This window comes from Protopterus annectens, chromosome 4.part0, assembly GCF_019279795.1.
Source record: "Protopterus annectens isolate FY-2018-M chromosome 4.part0, PAN1.0, whole genome shotgun sequence".
Classification (NCBI taxonomy): Eukaryota; Metazoa; Chordata; order Ceratodontiformes; family Protopteridae; genus Protopterus; species Protopterus annectens.
In genome coordinates, this window is record NC_056733.1 from 79,695,414 (window position 1) to 79,716,446 (window position 21,033).

Here is a 21,033-nt window from a genome sequence, read left to right on the forward strand (position 1 = left end):
AGGAGTGAAGGGGAAAAGTCCATTTGCCTCTCCAGGGTTTGGGGGTGGGGAGGGTAGTGCACTCGAAAAGCACATGAGGAAGTGTAGTTTTTCTGTTTGAACTGGAGAACCCATTTCTGTGATTGAGGAGAGGGTCTGTTTGCTAGCAGTTTCTCTTTCAAATTTCAGGGACAGAAAGTAAAAAATAAGAAAGAAAAACAAAACAAAAAAAAAAACAAAGTTGTACCCAGAGTAGGTTTCATTGGAATATGTCCGTGGAAGTTGTATCCATAGATGTCCTGCCTTTGCTGCTGTACAAAGTGTCACATTATAGTGGTCCCTGAATCTGTCTAATCTGTATGATGCTGGTTGTTTAACCTAATGTCTCTTAAAGAGACTTTAATGGTTGCATTAGTGGCTTCTCATATATTTTTTTCAAGCTACACATACATTCTGATATATTTTAATGCCACGAGGGAGAATAATCTAATACTATTATTAATTTACTCTGTTGTTTTTATTAATTTACTCCATAGCAGTAACCATAGATGAGTGAAGTAGGCTTACTCCAGAATTTGTAAATATGTTGTACTCTGTGGCATAAAAATTTGTCTAAGAAATTAGGTGAGACTGTGCTTTTGTTGTAGAATTTCAGCATGAAGCTTGAAATTGAAACACTCAGACTTTAGTGATTTATCTTATTTGCTTCTTTGCCAAAACTAGCCATAGATAAAACCTTAGCTCGTCTGTTTCTAGTTGTTTTGAGAGTGAGAACTGGAGAGATCCTAGTAATGCAGTACAGACATTGTGTTGCAGTGTACCCCTTGAAGGATGTGTAATGAGGGCTCTGTTATTGTAGTTTGAGGATATTTTCATGGAAACTTTTCTGCATATTGAAAAAATTGTAATTGTCTTCGTATGTACATTTAACAAATGGTCTTTTGCTTTTGTAATATTTGCTTTGTTGCAATATCCTTTGAGCAGACTGTTTTTAATCTTTGTATATTTTTCATTGCTTGAAAGTGAATGTTTAGTTTAGTGAATCCACCTATAACGGAAGCAGTTCATTGCTTAAAGTCCAGCTGCTATTATATTGAAACCATGTTCATGTAGTTTGATGACTTTTTTTTGATAGATGTGTGACTACTGGATCACGGAATCTGTCTGCATATGGAAGCTCTGCTTTTGAACTTTGCTCCTTTCTTCAGGAAATTTCTTTCAGCTGTTTCTGTATCTTATCCGACCTTGCATTTTAGGCACTCTTTTGTTAGGAAGGTGGCCCACTCAAGCCTGGTCACAAGTTTTAATAAGTTAATGTATGTGTATTTGCTTTTTGTTTAAAATTGAAGAATGCGAACAATAGAACATTAAAAAGTCGCATATACCTTGTCAAAAGTGGACACATGCCTCATTTGCCTTAAAGCTACTCCTGTAGTTGTCATATACAGTAACATTTGTTTTAGTACAGTAAATGTGACCACCACTATTTATTGGTCATAAGGCTTGATGGTCTGAGCTTCCTGCAGTATCTGCGAGTTTTTTCTTGGGTCTCTGTATGTCAAAACAATCAGTCTTCAGGGCTTTCCAGTGTCAAATAGCAGTGACCCTTTGGATAACTTCCTCCTTTTGTCTGTGCCTTTTGGCACCTTGAATAGGTCATGATCACGATGTGCGTTTTAAACATCATGTCGATAACTTGAACGAAAAGCATGGTCCAGCAGCAGGTGAGTAGAGAACAAAGGGCATTTCATAGCTGTGCTATTTTTAGGAATGCAAACTGTTTTATTTTACAGTTATTTGTATTCTATTCTATATCAGCATACTTGGGGCTAGAAAATGGAATCATTTGCTTTTTGTGTTAACGTTTTTCACAGCGCTGTTTAAAATCTTGCAGTGGGTCACTATTTCTTTTCCTCCAAGAAAAATTATGTACTTTTGATCTCCTTAAGTAGCATAGTTAACAATTATAATTACTAAAGCATAGTCTGTATATGATGATCTTTAGTTTGTTTGCTGTCCGAGTTCTTTGATGTAGTTGTTTAAGTTTAGGAGAAAAGCCTGACACCCTTCAGTAGACTTGATATCAGTGACTGCATACACACTGTTTTTGTAGTTCATCTTCTATCACTGATATAGAAAACAGCAACAAATGTTTACAGTTATGCAATTGTTTATATTTTTTTAAATTATGCCAGCCTTTTTTCATTGTTTACTGTTGTCACAATAGATGAGCCGATTTCTTATCTTATTCTTTTTGGTTTCTGCTTTTTGGGGAACCAGTTTCTACTTCCAACACAGAATAGCCATTAATCTGGTCATCCCTGTGACTTGTTGGTGTCTGAGAGGCAGGATGTGTTTCTACTAGGCAGTTGTTCCAATAGTCCTCTTGGAGCCTAGCCACTGTATTTCACACTACTACACTCTGCCTTTAAAGGCTTGAGAAGACAGCCCAGCAGTGAAATTATGGATCCCCATCCACTTATCAAGGTTGAATTTAAAGAGGGGTAAGAGCTACTTAATTTGATACAGAGTGGGAAATTAATTCCATATGTGAGGAACACAATGGGAGCATATCTATCCCAACAGCAGATTCTGTTAATAATAAAATGTAGATTGCCTTATAGGGATAAATTCCCAACCACGTTCCAGGCTTACCAGGGTTAGATTATTGTCTAGAGCATCTGTGGTGCTGTCATGGGAGGGTAGGTATGCCCATACTAGTGGGGGGAGTGGTGCACACTTGGGTGCATCTCATAGCAGATCTCCATAGGAGAGCAGAGATGTTTGGAGACATTATCTTCAAGAAGTCTGGGCAGTTGCTTAATCCTGATGGAGGTGAGGGGCATACAATGAGTATGCTATTGAAAGTCTGTCCCTAGATTTGAATGGATGCAAACAAATGGTTAGTAATTAATTTCAAAGTTTTATATCACCCAGCTGCTTGTCTTGTACTCTGATAATTACAGCAGTGTGACTTGAATGCATATTGCTAATGCTAGCAGTACTTAACACTCCTACCATGTTGTATGTTTGTTTGAATTTCATTATTTTTTTTTAAACAAAGGAAGGTGAATATATATGAATTAGCTTCATCTTCTAAGTAGAACATTGCATATTTTCAGAAGTGACACTATTTACACCGCAGTATAATAGATTGAAATAAGTCTTAATTTTAGTTTTCATTAAAATTCTAGTCATGTACCTTCACAGACTTGGTGCCAGAAATGTTGGAAAGGTACATTGATGAAACTGATGGATAGCGGTTTTCCATCTTTTCTCAAAGAGATATTAAAAACAAGCTTCATTCTTCATTCAGCAGTAGCAGAGTGATTCCATCAGTGATGATGTGATGCAGCTTACAGACAATGTTTAATGTTGACTATTTAAATCCTTTTCAGTTAATTTGCAAAGTGTATTGGTTGTGTGCTGAAGCATCTATGTTTTACAGTTAACTTAATTTCCATTTATAATCCTTACATTAAAACTGCAAGTGATTTTGCAACAACAAAATGGACTAGTTTTTATTTTACTTTTTTTCTACTTTACTGTTTATTCAGGTTTTCTGTAGAACTACACCCACAAATGATGTCATGGTAGATAATAGGTAATTATTTGCATACAGCTACTAAGCAGTATGTGAAGCAAAAAAAAAAAAAAACTTACTACTGTAGAAAAACAGATTATTTACATAGTGGTTTCACTATCACATTATCAAGTGCTAATTTGTAGTGTAAGTTTTTCTACCTGTAAGTTCCAGTTGATAACTTGCCTTTGTAAGACATTAAAAATTTATGTTGTTGCACTGAGCATAGAAATACAGGATCTTAAGATTTAGTTTTAAGTAGAGAAGCATTGCGAGTTTAGTCTTTCATTATGGCATGGTAGGGGTTTTCAGCTCCAAGAAATTCGTCAGGGATTGTCCTTATCAACAAAGTAGAATGCAAAGACACCAACTTTTTTTGCATCAGAACTGTATATAGTAAAGGGGTTATGTCCAACTCCAAAACTTTATTTAAACTTGTTTTGGAATATGATCATTATACTTGAAACTTAGTTGATTACTAACCTCCTGAACTTTAGGAAAAAACCTTGTAATACCAATTTTACTTATTAGTACGTTGCATGGTCTGACCAAAATTTCCTTTAATAATCTGTACATTTGGAAACCATGACTGCCAGCATCTGGTTGCTGCAACCTTTACTGTCACCAAATGGAACAGCATTACTTGCAAATCCTGTTTGTATCTTTGAATTTAGTAGACCAAAGTAAGAATAATGTTCCACGGACAATGGGGGAAAAAAGTAAGAAAAAAAATATAATCTGCGTTTTTTTTCTTTTTTTAAATAAATTTGTCTAGTACATAGACCACTTGTCTGTAATTGGGTATTTTTTAATCTTCTAAATTAGACGTTTTGTACCAGCATGACATTTTATATCCATTTAATAAAAGCTTTGATTCTAATAACCTATTTCTTTTTGTATAGCTTAAAACAGCAGATGTTCATCGTGCATACAGCTGCAGTCATCACACTTGGGTTATCCTGCCGTCAGGCGGGTCCTCGGTCGGCCGAATTCCAAAGTCTAGGTCCGGCGTTGGTTGTCGTCGTTTCTTCCCTGATGTCAGTGCGACAGGGGTATAAAATAGGCAGCTGACGCCATTTTCTTCAGACTTTCTTGCCACGCGGTGCCCGAAGCAGAAGCAGTTCGCAAGTGCCGGTCGGCCAGCTCCTGAGATTTACGAAAAGTATTTCAGCCTAAGTCTTCTTTAAAGCTAAGTACCCATTGGGGAAACTTTTCTTGCCTCAGACCGATGTCAGACAGTTAATAATTGCATTTCTTGTGGGAAGCAAATACCACATAAGGATTTTCACTCTTACTGTATACCTTGCTTAGGGCCAGACCACGACGTCTCAGCCTGCCGTTTTTGTGCTAGGTTTAACAAGCGCACTATTAAGCGCCAGGTGGAGTTTGCCCTTCATTATTTTGGCAAAAAAATTAATTATATCATGTTGTCGGATATACCGACGCCAGTTTTAGGCAAAAAACGCAAGGATAAGGACAGACATCCGAGGCCTGCACCGAGTACTGATATCAGGCTAAGGCCGACTACCGGTTCTCCGGTTCTCAGCGAGGCGCCTACGCAGCCCCTGACTACTGATGAAACTATTTTATCGGCGACTTCAGTACCCGAGGTCGCAGGTTCCTCGGCCTCCACTGCAGATACCGACGCCACTCTTGCCGGAGAAACAGAAAGTTTAGCGAGGCCTGCCATTTCTGAAGGCGTTTTCAGGCCTACCACCTTCTCTATTAAATCGTTCACTAAATCTAAAGCTCCAATGAAAATTAAAAAACAAGGTCCTCAGACCCCCTGTCAAGGCCCCATGCCTAAAAAACAGATGCTTAAAATGGCTGGGGATTTGATTACACTCATCATGGGTTCTCAACCCCCCTCAGACAAAAGACCCAGGTTGGAGGAAGACTACCCTTCCTCAGACCAGCCTTCTGTTACCTCAGACATTTCTGAGGACCATGATTATGCCAATTCCCCATTTGAAGACTCTGATGCTGAGGAGTCTATTCCCTCTGTCCCCCCCCCCCCCGAGGACTACTCTTTTGGGGAGACCCTACATACATTGAGAGAGCACTTCCACTGGGAAGGCCAAGATTACTCAGATTCCAAGAAAAGGCTCAGGTAATTTCTGCTGCTTCCCCAACATAGGCCCCTGGCTATTCCTCCTGTCTTAGATATTTTGGATGATGTGTACGCAGAAGCCAGTCTTAATCCAGACTCTCTACTTCCTGCCCCTGTTAAACCAGACAGATATTACCGGGTTCCTGATTCTCACCAGTTCCTTTATAAAAGCCCTTCTGATGACCCAGAAACTATTTCTCAGGGTCCCAAGGGGATTAAGGCCTCTACTGCTAAAAACCCTTTACCTTCAGAGAGAGATTCCAGAGCATTAGAAAGGTGGGGGAAAAAGGTGTATACATCAGCCACTTTAACCATGAGGGCATTAAACTGTCAATTTCATATGTTAAAGTACCAACAGTTCTTGCTATCTCAGCTGAAAAGCAAAATGACACAAACAGAACAACCAGATTTGAAAGAGTTGCAGGATTTGTTGCATGGAGCAGAACAAGTGGGGAAACATACATTACAGTGTGGTTTTGATGCTTTAGAGGCCTCATGTAGAGCTGCTGTCACAGGGTCTGTCATACGTAGACATGCTTGGCTCAAAGAGCAAACCTTACCAGATCATGTCAAAGCAAAGTTATTAGATGCACCACTACAGAAAGATGTATTGTTCGGTGTTAAAGCTGAGGAGGTACTAAAGAAAATGGAGGAAAAAGCGAAATCTATGCAAACAGTTAAAGATTTCTTGCAGGTGCAGCCTCCACGCTTTAGCAGAAACTGGCCTTCAAAAAATTGGTCCTTTCCAGCCACAGACAGACCCCAAAGGGGTAGATACAGATGCCCAAGGGATAGAGGACAACCTCAAGGATCTTACAGAGCTAGGCAGTGGCAAGCACCAGCCCCAACAGGTGGAGAAGATAGACCACAGTCATTTAGAAAACAGACGCAATGACTTTCCCCTATGCCTGGCAAACAAATCTATAATGGCAGCACCTTTGGGCAGAAAACTGGCCTTATTTTCAAAAAACTGGCACATTGTTACAAAGGACAAATGGATTCTGTATGTTATAGACAGAGGCTACAGGTTCCACTTTCACACCCTTCCAAAAATGAGAGGCATGCCAAACCTGCCACAAAATCAATGGGCAGAGGCACAAAAACAAATTTCCGCTCTCATGAATATGAAAGCAATTCAAGAGGTACCTGCAAAAGAACAAGGTCAAGGTTTTTATTCAAGACTATTTCTGGTACCAAGGAAGGACAAAGATTGGAGACCCATCTTAGACCTATCTATTCTAAACACATATCTAGAGGTACCAAAATTCAAGATGCTCACATTACAGCAGCTTCTTCCCATGCTGGGCAAAGAGTCTTGGCTGGTAACGTTGGACCTCAAGGAGGCATACCTGCATGTCCCTATCAGACAAGATTGCAGAAGATACCTCAGATTTCTTGCGGGTTCAACCCATTACCAATTCTCTGCATTGCCCTTTGGCTTATCTACTGCACCCAGAGTGTTTACAAAATGCCTGGCATCAGTAATTGCTTTCTGCAGACAACGAGGAATACAAATCTACCCATATCTGGACGACTGCCTGATCCAAGCGGACATTCTATTGCAGCATCTCGCGTTTGTAATAAAACTGTTAAACTGCCTGGGGTACACAGTGAACAAAAAGAAATCAAAACTAATACCCTCTCAACAGATAATTTTCCTGGGTGCCACCTTAAATACAACGGCCCAGATGGCTTACCTCACGCCAGACAAACAAGGGCAACTGCCTCAATACTTCAACAAAATGGCAACTTTAACCAGGCTAACTGCAAGGAAAATCCTGCAGGCTCTGGGGTTCATGGCATCTTGCATCCTACTAATACCATTTGCAAAGCTGCATATGAGGAAACTACAATGGTACCTAAAAAAACTCATGGTCTCAACACAGCTTGGAAACAATTTTACCACTCATTCCATGCCTTCAAAAGGAATTTTTGTGGTGGGCTCAAGCATGCCAACTCCCTTTCTGTATACCACAAGCAAGTCAAATCATCACAACAGATGCCTCAGACTACGCCTGGGGAGCACGCATTGCAGATCAGTGCATCCAGGGAAAATGGTCCCAAAAACAGATGCACCTACACATCAACCAAAAGGAGATGCTAGCTGTGCAAAATGCTCTTATGACCTTCAAGGACCTACTGCATCCGGGCCAGCTATTAAGGACGGACAACACCACAGTCATGTGGTACATAAACAAACAGGGAGGGATGCATTCATACCCCCTGTGCAGGCAAGCTATGACCCTGTGCAACACAGCATTGGAATTACAAGTTCAACTACAGGCACAATTCCTGCCAGGAAAGGAAAACACACTGGCAGACAACTTGAGCAGAAATATGACCCACACGAATGGAAGTTGCATCCTCAAGTCTTCTCAAAGATAACTCACGCATGGGGACAGCCAGACATAAATCTATTTGCTACCCACAGAAATTACCAGTTGGAAAAATTCTGTTCAAGGACCTATCATCCACAGGCCTGGAAAGTGGACGCACTCTCTTTCAATTGGACAGCATTGACAGTCTATGCCTTCCCGCCTCTACCTCTACTGACCAAAGTCCTATTAAAAGCCAGAGCAGAGAGGCCACAAATGATTCTCATTACTCCAGACTGGCCACGACAGCACTGGTACCCTCTCCTAAAGAGCCCGTCACACTCACCACCATGGATCCTACCTCAAGTTCCTCTTCTGTTGTCCCAGCACAACTGCAAAACCCTTCACAGCCAGCTCAGAACTCTAAATCTAGCTGCATGGAAAATACCTTAATTTGCCAACAGACTCTCCTCTCCAAGGAGGTACAGGATGCCATCTTGGAGGCCAGGAGACCCTCTACTAGAAAAACCTACTCCGCCAAATGGAAACGATTTTTGTTCCTGGAATCAAGCAAAGGGCCAGAATCCTTGGGTAATAAATATACCTCAGATTTTACAGTACCTAGCTGAGATGTTAAACAGTGGCCTTTCCTTCTCTTCCATCAAGATCCACGCTTCAGCCATTTCAGCACAATACAATACGGATCCTCCTTTATTCTCACATCCTCTATTAAGGCAGTTCCTCAGAGGGACAAAAAATATAAAACCCCCACGGAAACCACCAGCTCCAGCTTGGGACCTCAACTTTGTATTGGAGAAGCTGACACTGCCTCCTTTTGAGCCAGCTTCTTCAGCAGAGCTACAATACTTGTCGTGGAAAACAGCCTTGCTTCTGGCTATTACCTCAGCACGCAGGGTTTCGGAGCTACAGGCCCTCATGGCTGTGCAACCATTCATCATTTTCCATCAGGACAGGGTTTCCTTACGAACCAACCCTACCTTCATGCCAAAGGTAGTATCCAGTTTGGCTTTGAATCAGACTATTCATTTACCTACCTTTTATCCAAATCCACAGAACAAAGGGGAGAGGCTACTACACTCCTTGGGCATTCACAGGCAACTTCGTTATTACTTGGACAGAACAAAGTCATTCAGGAAATCTGAGCAGCTCTTTGTGTCCTATGCTACAGGTGCTCAAGGAAAGGCTATTTCCAAACAGACTATTTCAAAATGGATAGCCCACTGTATACGCTTTTGTTATTCATTTCATGGAAAATCAGTGCCTGCATACATCAGATCCCACTCCACCAGGGCTACAGCTACCTCAGCAGCTTCCCTCCGGGGGGTCCCTACCAAGAACATTTTGGAAGCAGCTACTTGGAGTTCAGTGCACACTTTCACCAAGCACGACCACCTTCCACTATACTCAAAATCTAGAGCGGGCTTTGCCACAGCAGTCCTGTAGGGCATTCTAGCCCCTCCTAATTCCGCTTAATATCAGCCACCCTTACTTAGCTTTGGGATTCTACCCAAGTGTGGTGACTGCAGCTGTATGCACGATGAACATAGTACAGTTTTGTACCTACCATAAATGTAGATGTTCGAGTGCGCATACAGCTGCAGTCCAGGTTACCCTCCCTCCATCCCCTCTTAGGACAGGGCTTATGACAAACACCTTTAACATACAACCTATTTGAAATGCAAAAATCAAGTATGTTGTTGCACCAAGCCAACGGAGCTCTGACCCCACACAATAACAAATAATAATAAGTACTGAACACACAAATGTATGCAGGGTCGCTGGCAGTAAAACTTCAACACCAACGTAAATAATCCAGGCTATTCAGCCAACGATCACAACTTTCCGTCTGTATTAAAAGTCACTTCTCATAAAATCATCAATCAGCTCCAACTGCACTCCAAATATTGAAACAAAACTACTATATGTACACCGGTTTATTAAACACGTTAGCGCTTTCACCCACAGGCTTCATCAGACGTACAAATACACATAAGTTCAAAGGGATTTAAATACATATCCTATAAATCTTATTGGTTACAACAAATTCAATTAAGCCTTAATTAACCATACAACATCTAGATCTACTTAAAATACAAGGGGCTGTCTTATAAAAATAAAAAAATAATAAAATAACAAGACAATAAATCTAAACATAATATGCATAAGTTAGAGTACACATGTTTAAATAAAGATCCATCAGCAGTCGATATAATATGCAATGTGTTGTCTTGACTGCATGGTCATAAAGAAAAACATTAACGCTCTTATAAACCAAATTTTAAACATCATAAGCTACGAGCAAACCAACCATGCTATGTAGTAAAACACGCATAATATGCATGAATTCAAAATGTACACGTTCGGAACAAAATGCATCAACAGTCAATGAAATGTGCAAAGTATTATCTTAACTGCATAGTCAAAAAAAGAAGTTATTTACGTTCTTATAATCCAAGCTCCAAACAGCATAAGCTATGAGTTAAATCAATGTACTGTGTAGTGAGACATCTAGTGTCCATAACCATAATTGCAAGAACACTACCGATCCTCTCTACTCATAATACTAATACAATAATGCTTCGTAACTAATGTGTTCTTCTAGCTAGTGCACAGTAGCTGACAAAATATGCAATATCTTGTCTTAACTGCATGGTCATAAAAGTTATTCACGCTCTTATAAGCCAGGCTCCAAACAACATAAGCTACGAGCTAATCCATCTACACTATGTAGTGAGACATCTAGTGTCCATAACTATGTACTACAAGAACACTCAAAATCATCTCTACTTTTAATACTTAAAGCACTGATGCTTCATAACTAGTGTGTTATTCTAACAAATGCATAGAGGCTTTTAGGTAAACTATTAAATAACAAATATGGGTGTATAATAATATAAACTAACTACCTCAGTGCGCAGTGGAAATATCGGGCAAAGGATATTGAAATATTCACAATAAACGTTAAAAACATATGGAGCAACGCCCAAACCAATTGTTACAGTGTCATTGGTTCACGCAGCTACATATTTCTAAAAATCTACATGCACCAAAAATTAATTTAAATATAAAAATATGTATATTAAGTTAAATATAAAATCATAAAAATATTTCCCAAACACACTAAGCCCTTACATCATAAAATATATATGCACGACAACTACAGACAAACATCTAAGAAGTATATGTCTAAAAAATATAAAATATATATATATATATATATATATATATATATATATATATATATGTACACACATATATGCATATATTAAAACACATAGGTGAGCATGAATAAAATGAAAATAAAAAGATATGTAGGTACTTAGACATATATATGTACATACATAAAAAACACCTATAGATATACAACACATCATCTGTACGCATTCTACCAGTTCATAGAAATATGCATATATGGAATGGGGAAGGACCTGTAACCACATTGCTATATCACTTACAAATCATCTCTTGGGCCTGAAACATCTTCTTTTCCTAAGTATGGGTTTAATATTGACCCTCTCATTAAGGCCTGGAGGCCTATCTGACCTACACCTAATAATCCAACGCATCTCACATTCTAAGGTGTAATTAATCAGGTCACCACCTCTACTACTCTCATAAATCATCTGCATTACAAAGAAAACAAATGTATGTTCTGCTCCTAGTCGTTTGACATGTTTGGCCAAGGCATTGGTTTCAATTCCATGTCTAATGTGATACAGATGCTCCCTATTTGGGGTATTCCTTTATGGTGTATTTGCTTGCAACTACTGTTCTGATTTATCTACTTATGTATGTTTGCATAACATCATGTATTGCCTTCTTTTCTGGGGGCACCTGACATCTGGGGCAAGAAAAACTGAAGAAAATGGCGTCTGCTGCCTCTTTTATACCCCTGTTGCACTGACGTCAGGGAAGAAGCGACGACAACCGACGCCGGACCTAGACTTTGGAATTCGGCCGACTGAGGGACCCGCCTGATGGCAGGATAACCCAAGTGTGATGACTGCAGCTGTATGCGCACTCGAACATCTACATTTATGGTAGGTACAAAACTGTACTTTCTCTTTTCAGTTTTTAGTAAGTAGCACGATGATCTGTCACTATCCAGAGCAATGTCTTAAGCTTATGAATTATACATTATTTCATTTATTAAGACAAGCTTCCTTCAAATCAAGATAAATCATTAGTTACTCAAACATAAAAAAATAATTCATTTGATTTACTCGCATGCATTTCTTGATACTTAAAGAAGGAGTGTTGATCAACATAAGTATCACTGAGACATTCAGAAAATGTAAATACATTTTAAGCTGCACATGACCTTGATACACCAGTAATATAATGTTTTCAGTAAAACACATCACCTGTTAATTAGATGCAAAAACTTCTCAGCAATGATAATATGTTTAGATCTCTACCTCTGTTTGTATCTTTTTAAATGTAAGCTGTGGCTGTATCCATCTATCCGTGTGTGTGTGTGTGTATGTATATATATATATATATATATATATATATATATATATATATATATATATATATATATATATACACACACACACATATATATATATATATATATATATATATATATATATATATATTTTTTTTTTTTTTTGATGCATGTATATATCTATGTATGTATATGCCTACTGCTTCCAAAGAATGTGATTCATCCATGTCAACCCTAGGACTAATACTATTAGGTCATAAGTAGCTTGGCTTCTGAAACTTCCAGGGTACTAACTCTCCACTTTTTACCCATAATACTTTCCTAGCAGCTTCCAGTCCAGGCCTTTTATCTGTCAGCACAGAATCATTAAAGAAGTGACCCCAGACTGTAATTATTCATTTTGTATTTGTGCAAAAGCTGTCACTGTTGGTTGCTAAAATGAGTTTAACATTACTTTTTTTCATCTTCTTATGTCTGACCTCTTTCAGGTCAGTCTGTTTTATGTTTTGCTTTTTTTCCCTTCTCAACAGTTTTGTTGGGTCAGATGGCATCTCCCTCGGCCTTTGGTGCTTTCTTGCATCTCCCTTACTGTTGTATGTTTAATGTTTCTCAGCAACTGAGCTGTCACTGTTGCTTGTAGTTTTTTCCAATTTTGTTATCTTGTGTTACTTGGTAGCTTTCTACTGTGGAAAGTGATTAAATGTTTATTTGAGGAGGGTCATTGTTTCTAAAAAATGAAAATTCCATCCCTGGGTTAATATTCACTTAGGCAAAGAATATTTTTCTCTTGCTTGTAATATTTGTAAAATGTTTGCACTTTCTGCTGTCAATGATGGAACAAACTGAAGTTGTTTAAAATGGAGCAAGGCTGTGCCACCTACTGCTGATGGAACTTCAACCTCGAGCATGTTTTTTGATTGATTTTCTTAGCCTTGGCTGTCAGGGATGATTCCACCCATACATATAAGGCAAAGACAAAAAGATTCAGTGTAACTTTGATAAGGTTAGGGAATACGAAATCTAGGACTGAAGAAAGGTTGTCTTCATCTCATAGTCTCATTCTATCAAAATTGCCAGTCTATTAACGGACAAGTCTTCTGTTCAACTTATCAGGTCTGAAAGTATGACTTCTCTGTGATTCAGAGATATGTAAAACTTTACACACAAGACTACTGTCAGCAAGGTCTTTTAGATGCTAGTCAATGCTTCTTCCAACAATTGCCTGCGAAAAGTTAATGGAGGCCATTTTGAAGGTCCAGTAAAAGATGAGCTAGAATTTTATGCTCTGATGATGATGATGAATTTGAGAGAGCAGCAGAGGAAATGGTTCAGAGGCCTCTGAGTAGAGGTTATTCAGCTGAACTGTTAACTTTTCATAATAAGTTAGAGCAGGATAAGGATGAAGGGTTGTTTTTTTAAGCGCAAAAAGTTGTTGGAAAATTGGTTTGTCGCTAGGGATGCCACTTTTGAAGAATGGATTTCTAGGTTATTGAAAATAAATTGATATATTTGCAAGTCTGATGATGCCTTCTCTAATTTAGTGTTGAAAAATTCTTATAGGAATTTTCGAAGTATAGCTGATAGGATTACGAATAGTTATTTTCCTGGACTAGAAATGGAAGCGAAGGAACATAAGGGTTATTCTGTTTGTGTTTAGACAGCAGATCAAGTATTTATGTTCATGAGTTTTTTTCAGTTTTCATAAGAATAGAAATTATCAGAAAGCTGTTGTTTATGCTTTACTTTGTCCAAGTGAGAAATGTTATTTAGGACAAGCAAGAAGACAGGTTAGCAAAATAATTCAAGAACATTTAAAAGATATTAAGAATAAAGTTACAACTACTCTGATAGTCTTGCATTTCAGTAATGTTCATAATGGAGTGACCGTTTATTTTGTATTTTTCAGTATTGTGTGTGTGCCACAATCTAGATATTTAAATGTTTTTTATGTCTTAGGAAAAGAGGCAAGGGTTATTTAAGTATATAATACATTACAACCAGGTGGCTTGCATAACAGGTTTGTTTAGGAAATCTTTATTATGAAGAAATATGTAAAGTATTTATTTATTGAAGCTTTAAATATGTCTTTGTTCTCGATGCTTTAATTGAATTGTGCATTAACTGAATGCTGTCTGATTGGTTGCACTTTATATTTATGGCACAGTGGCAGTATTTTTTTGACTCTGTGAAGGTGTATGCCGAGGCAACAGTTTATCAATTAAAATTTACTGTAGTGTTCTGTAAGTCGCCGTATTATGTTTGACATTTTAGAGGCAGAATTGTGCTGAAGTGACCAGCAAAAAATGTCTCTCGCCTCCCCCCTTTGCTACCAAGGAAGGTAAAGAAGTTTTGTCTATACCTACAATCTCAGCAAATTTCACTAGGTTTTCCTCATCATCTTGTATTCCTGCACCAGTCCTAAGGAAGCCTGAGTAACGCCATTTGGCAACGATATCTAATATAGATTGTATTATCAATGTTGGGACCAGGGCCTTTGAGGTTGTCTTCTTCTTTGCTGACTTTGTAGTTGGTATCACCAGTTTCAGCACTGAGGCTCAATATCTTGTGTCCTTCCAGCCTTTGGGTTGGAAGGCAGACCATTTTGGTTGAGCTTGGCACAGGTGTTGTCAGCACTGACATCTGTTTCAGAGGGGTTTGTGTTTGGTGTCTTAGGTTCAGACTCTTGACTTTGCTCCTGGGTCAGTGGTTATGGCATTCCACTTGGCAGAGGTTGACAGTTACATTTGCCAACAGCATACTGACTGCCTGTGTTTCCTTCAGCAGGCTTCAACCTTTGGCAGAAGGTAGGATGTATACCTTGGCCTATGCTGCTGAGTTGATGTTGGGACAATCATTACAGACTGTTTTGCATGTGCTTCCCTGGGTACTGATACTTTTGGAAACTTTGGGACACTTTGTCTCAGTTACAGACACATCTTTGCATGGATTTTCGAACCTACACCTTTTCAGTTAACAGGACAGAATAGCCCAGAATTTCTAGCAGAGTCATTCTAAGACATCTGGATAATGTCTAGCTTCTTTGTCTTTTTCCCCAGTGAATTATTGTGGGAAGCACCCATGAAGAAGCACTTGAACTCTCCTCCCAACTCCCCCACCCCAGATGTTGATGTTGGAAAGACTGTAGATTTCCCAACATTCTCCCTGGATGACTATATATTTGAGAAGGTGTTTGAGGTGACAAAACAAAGAAGAGGATGGCCCTCAAACCGCATGGCCTGTCTGTTAAGGATCCAACAAGAGACTTTATGAATTCCCTAACTTCCTTCTTGGGTGGTTCCTCTTGTGAAGTCTACATTGGGCATGTCTGATGCTGTAGCGCCACTCAATACGGGACCAGAGAAGATCATCCAGCATCTCTATGTATAGGCTCCACTGGATTGAGACTTCTAAGTCTGGTTTCATTATTTCTACAGCTACTCATTTAAAGGGCTTTGGAACTGAAGATTCCTTCTGTTAGTTCCCTGAATGATTTTAAGATAGAAGCTTGTTTAACATCTAGTAACATTTATTTGCTATATAAGAATTATTTACTCCAGTCAGCACAGAGGTTGAGTAAGATAGGAGTGAAATCAATATTGGTAAAAGTAGTGTTGTGTTTTATAGCCCAGCTCATATAGTTTGCATACTTTTTGGGAAGTGCTAATTTAAATGTTTTTTTCTTTTTCAAAACGATTTAGGTATTATGACACATACTCCACTATTTAAGAACAATAAACACAATGTTAAAAATAATGCCCCAGAGTACTAACTTTGTTAAACAAAAATATAACAACTAAATCTTTGTGTACTAAAGCAGCTTTTTGTTACTTATATTTTAGAATCAATCCATCCATAACCCCTTTCCCAATTTTTACACATGAGAATGGGCTGTCAATTCCGTAGTCACAATCATCTAGAGCCAAGATTCACACCGCCAGGTGGCTAGCCCTGCCATTGTGGTTCTTCCATACCACACACAGGCATGCACATTCACACCTGTGACCAAGTTAGTGTGCCCATTTCACCTTCTGCATTTCTTTGAAATGTGTGATTAAACTGGAGCACCTTGAGGAAACCCACACGAACACAGGGAGGACATGCAGACCCCGCACAGAAGGTACCCCAGCAGACAGTTGAACTGGTGAACCTTTTGCTGTGAGGCAACAATGCTATCCACTGTGCCTCTGTGCTGCCCTGTGCATATTCCAGAGGTGATTTATCAGTACTAAATAGTAAACAGAGAAAATGTACAAAAAGATAGCTGCACTCAAGGAATGTTCCTCTGGTCAACAACTGAAACTGTTAGAACTGTATTCTCTACCTCTAGATGGTTAAGGGGAAGATTGTGTCTGGGTTGCAAGCCACTGTATAATGAGGAACATCAAGCACTGTTAAACACAGATACATTTGTAATGAATAAAAATATGAGAAATAATGAATTCAGTTAAAGATCCAGATTTATCACCCAGACAATGGTTATGTCCTGGTACAAGCTTCCTCTGGTAATTAGGAAGAGTTGAAAATTGCTAGTATTTAAAACTTCCTTGCACAGTTAAGTGGGTGGTAGAATTTACTCCTTAAGTATGGGGACTGTGCTTTAATGTGGTCTTCAAGCCTGTGCACAAGTACATTAAACTATCAAACCATCGACACACTTCTACCCATACTCTGAGGATCTGTCTCTAAGTAGAAAAATAACAAACGTTTTCATAGGAAGAAAAGCCCCCCACACCCCTTACACCTCCTGCTTAATTATGTATACTAATTCCAAGACTGTGCTGCCCTAAGGTAAGGGCATATTCTCGTACCCAGGGATGGTCTGTCTCCAACACCTGTCAGCCTTCTGTTCTGTTGACCAAAGTGTGTCAACAAAACTTATGTAGACATGAGAAGGTTTTCCTCAAACGAACCACACCTGTTATAGAGATGGGGAAACTGAATATCATCTAATCCCACTTTGGTCGACATCTGTTTAGTCAACAAAATTTAATCAGCTACACAGATTGTCAAGATCACATAGTTCTTGGAGTTGGTAAATGTGCCCTTTCTCTGACATTGTGTGATCACAGAGTTGGTATATATAATTAGTGGGGGTGTGCAGGTGCAGGGGGGCAGCCCCCCTTCCAAGCAGAAAAAGATTTTATGCTATTGTTTTAGACTTGTGATCTGATGCTGTCTATTTTCATCTGAGTCAACCTTTGGGCTGTCGGATCTAACTGGATCTGACCTTGGCGCCTTTTCATGAAAGCTGTAGATCTGAGGCTGTGACTCCTCCCCTACCTATAATTCACTCCATTCCACCAAAGTACCTTAGATCTCATTTTCCATTTGATCACTCAGACCTGTTTTCAATGGCTCTGTGTTTTCAAGTGGAATAAGTGATTTTTCTTAGACATAATTTTTCTCTTTCCTGCTCTACCGTTTATATAAGTAGTTTATAGTTAGCAAAAGTTCTTAGTTCAAGTAGGTGATATTCACAGATGTTAGCTGTTAGGTGTTAGCTTTTAGTGTTAGAATTTAGAAATCTTTTGCTGTGATTTTCTGTGTTTACTCTGGTTTAGGTGTGTATTGATATAGCTGTTAAACATGTTTTGAAAATAACCTTTTTTTAAGAATATAGTTGGTTTTTATAGAGTTAACATAATTAAAGTAAGTTTTTGTCTTCTGGTAAATTTAGAGTTGTTGCTGTAATATCCAGTAAAATCCAGGGGTTTAAGAAGTGCGCAGCTCATGGACATAAAATTCCATCATAAGATCCACCCTCACTATGTGTCAGTTGTTTGGGCTCTGCTCATTTGAATGTTAATTGTGACATTTGTGCCTCTTTTGGGACTAGGGCCATTCATAGCCGCAAAAAAAAAAAAAAAAAAAAAAATATATATATATATGTATATATATTTATTAAAAAGGCATGCTTCTGCAGCAGACAAGGTCTGCTTCTCAACCTTCCACCTCTACTTCTAGACCACCTTCAGCTTCTCCTGGGGAAAAAGATGGACAAGAAGAAGGATAAGGAAAAGTCCAAGTAATGAGAAAGATCTGAAGAACAAGGGCAGAAAATACTGGAAAGATGTCTCCACAGCTGATAGATTCTTTGGATCCAGCATGCAAGACTCAGAGGAAGTTGTTTCCACCAGTTACTCGTATCTAATCTCCCTCACCTCCGCCAGAATTTTCTTTGGATCGTATGAGCCCTAAACTCCATTCTGTGATCCCACAGGGATGATTATGCTCAAGAGCTCTGTCAGTGCCATCATCTTCAAGGTCTATCCAGTCTATCAGAAGTCTCACTAAAACAGATTTTGGATAGGAGGGACATTCCCTCTGCTCCGATTGTACATCTACTTTTGAGGCATTTGAAAGGGTTTTGGCTAGGTCAAGGAGTCAGGTGCCACCTTTGAGCTTAGACCCTTCTCGACCTCTTTTGGATCCTGCAGCTCATTCAGATCAACAGGGACAGTCATTTCCATTGGGCTGGGAGGATTCTTGACATTCGAGTTCCAAGTCGGATTCGGACATATCTCCTGAGATTTCACTGAGACAGTGTCCTAGGAAACAGACTTGTACACAGAAGCCTCCTTTCCAGAAACTGTCACAGAAAAAACAGATCTGGAGGAAGATGGTTTCCCAAGATACCCTCTAGAAGACATCATCTTTGGTGATGTCCCAGAATTAACAAATCAGTGCAAGGGGCTTGGCCCACCAAAGCTCCTTCACCAGATGAATCTGTGCTCCTCAAGGCCTTTGGTGCTGGCTCATCAATGTCCCAGGTAGTACCACCCAATGATGCCCTTATAGATCTGGTTGCTCAGCAGGCCTAAAAGGATCGCACTGTAGTGGAACCCATCTCCAAGAAACCAGGTTCGATTTTGGTAGCCCTGAAAGATAGAAAACACTTTGAGCATGGGTCCACAGGTTGATGCCGTGTGATTAGCAACAGCCACCAAGTAGGAATTGCCCGAGAAGAGTTCTTCTGTACATCCCTCTTATAGTGAGTCAAGGGTGTTTGACAGATTCAGAAAATAGACATATGCTTTAGTGACCTTTGCACTCATTGTGCTGAACTGTCTTGCTCATATGACATGTTTTCAGAAGGACCTGAACAAGTTCCTCTTGGGCAACCTACCAGCAGATGTGCAGGAAATGGTGGACTCCAAACTGTCTACTCTTCAGCGTATGTCTGATGTATCCACGTATCTGCTTTCTAGTGCAGCTGATGGCATAGCTAGGGCAGGAGGCACTTGAATAACCATGCAACTGCATGTTTGTATGCGACTTGGTGGAAGACTTTATGTCCTTCATCAGTACCCCTTTTGATGTTTCCACACTATTCAAACCCCCAAAGTCAAAGATACGCTTAATAGAAATGAACAAGACTGTAAAACCCTGTATGCTGTTAGGATCCAGATGTTTTTCGTGTTTCACTGTTGCAGTCATCGCATTTGGGTTATCTGCTTGTAGTAGCCCTCAGTCGGCCTGATTATCAAAGTCTTGGGTCCTGTGTCGGTTGCTGTCTCATCTTCCATGATGTCAGGTAGTCAGAGGTATAAAGCATGCAGCCGACGCCATTACATCAGTCTTTCTTGCAATGCGGTGCCCGAAGCAGAAGCAAGTTTGCAAGTGCCGGTCGGCCGACTCCTGAAATTTTCGTTTTTGAGTTTCAAAACCAAAGTCTTCAACTAAAGCTAAGTACCCCATTGGGGAAATTTTTTCTTGCTCTAAACCGATGTCAGTAAAAGTCAATAATTGTATTTCTTGTGGAAAGGAAATGCCTGATAAAGATTTTCATTCGTATTGCATTCCTTGTCTAGGCCCTGACCACGATGTACTTTGCCGTCGGTTTTGTGCCTTATGTAAACAACAGACTATTCGTCATCGGTATATTTATGCTTCTAAATATTTTGGTACTTGGTTCAATTACCCAGATATGGCTTCGGTAAGCCACCCGACTACCGACATTCCAAAGAAAAATGCAAAGAGAAAGACAGAGACAGGCCGCCTAGGTCCAAAGCTGCCGACAACGGTTCTCCTATGCTAGTCACCAGTTCGCTGGTACTCAGTGAGGCGCTTTCGCTGCCCCTGATACCCGCTACTTCAGATTCGCAGGCCTCTACTGAGACCTATTCGGAGTTCGGTATGCCGCGAGATGCTTCAACTGTGGAATCTGCAGATGTCTCTTCCTTGTATGGTTCCAGAGTCGCTGTGCAGGCCCTGGCTTCTGAGGGTGTATTCAGGCCTACTGACTTGCATATTAAACCGACGGCATCTTCTTCTTCAAGGCCTAAAACTCGATCCATGCCTAGAAAACTGATGACCAGACCGCATGGTCAGGCCGCTATGCCTAAAAAACAAATGATAAGAATGGCTGAAGACCTTATTACTTTAATCGGGGGAAGCCAACCTGCCCCCTCTAAGAGACCTAGGATTGAATTTGCTTATGATTCTTCTAATTAGGATTCTGACATTGTGGATGATGCCTTTTCGGAATGTAGCTTGGCCCTAGACTCCTTACCTCCTGCTCCCAGAAAACCAGATAGATATTACAGGGTTCCTGACTCTCACAAGTTCCTCTTTA

At 39.7% G+C, this 21,033-nt stretch overlaps 1 protein-coding gene across 14 annotated transcripts in view; it reads left to right on the forward strand.

Annotated features, from left to right (window-relative positions):
- EXOC7 (exocyst complex component 7) overlaps positions 1 to 21,033 on the forward strand; it is a 945,568-nt gene that overhangs the window by 179,343 nt on the left and 745,192 nt on the right. For 7 of the 14 annotated variants that reach the window (XM_044068105.1, XM_044068104.1, XM_044068108.1 and 4 more), the window contains one exon: positions 1,635 to 1,703. The exons of the other annotated variants lie outside the window; for them this stretch is intronic. In XM_044068105.1, coding sequence (XP_043924040.1) covers positions 1,635 to 1,703 — 69 coding nt within the window. The remainder of the gene's footprint in view (positions 1 to 1,634; positions 1,704 to 21,033) is intronic. 14 annotated transcript variants of the gene reach the window in all.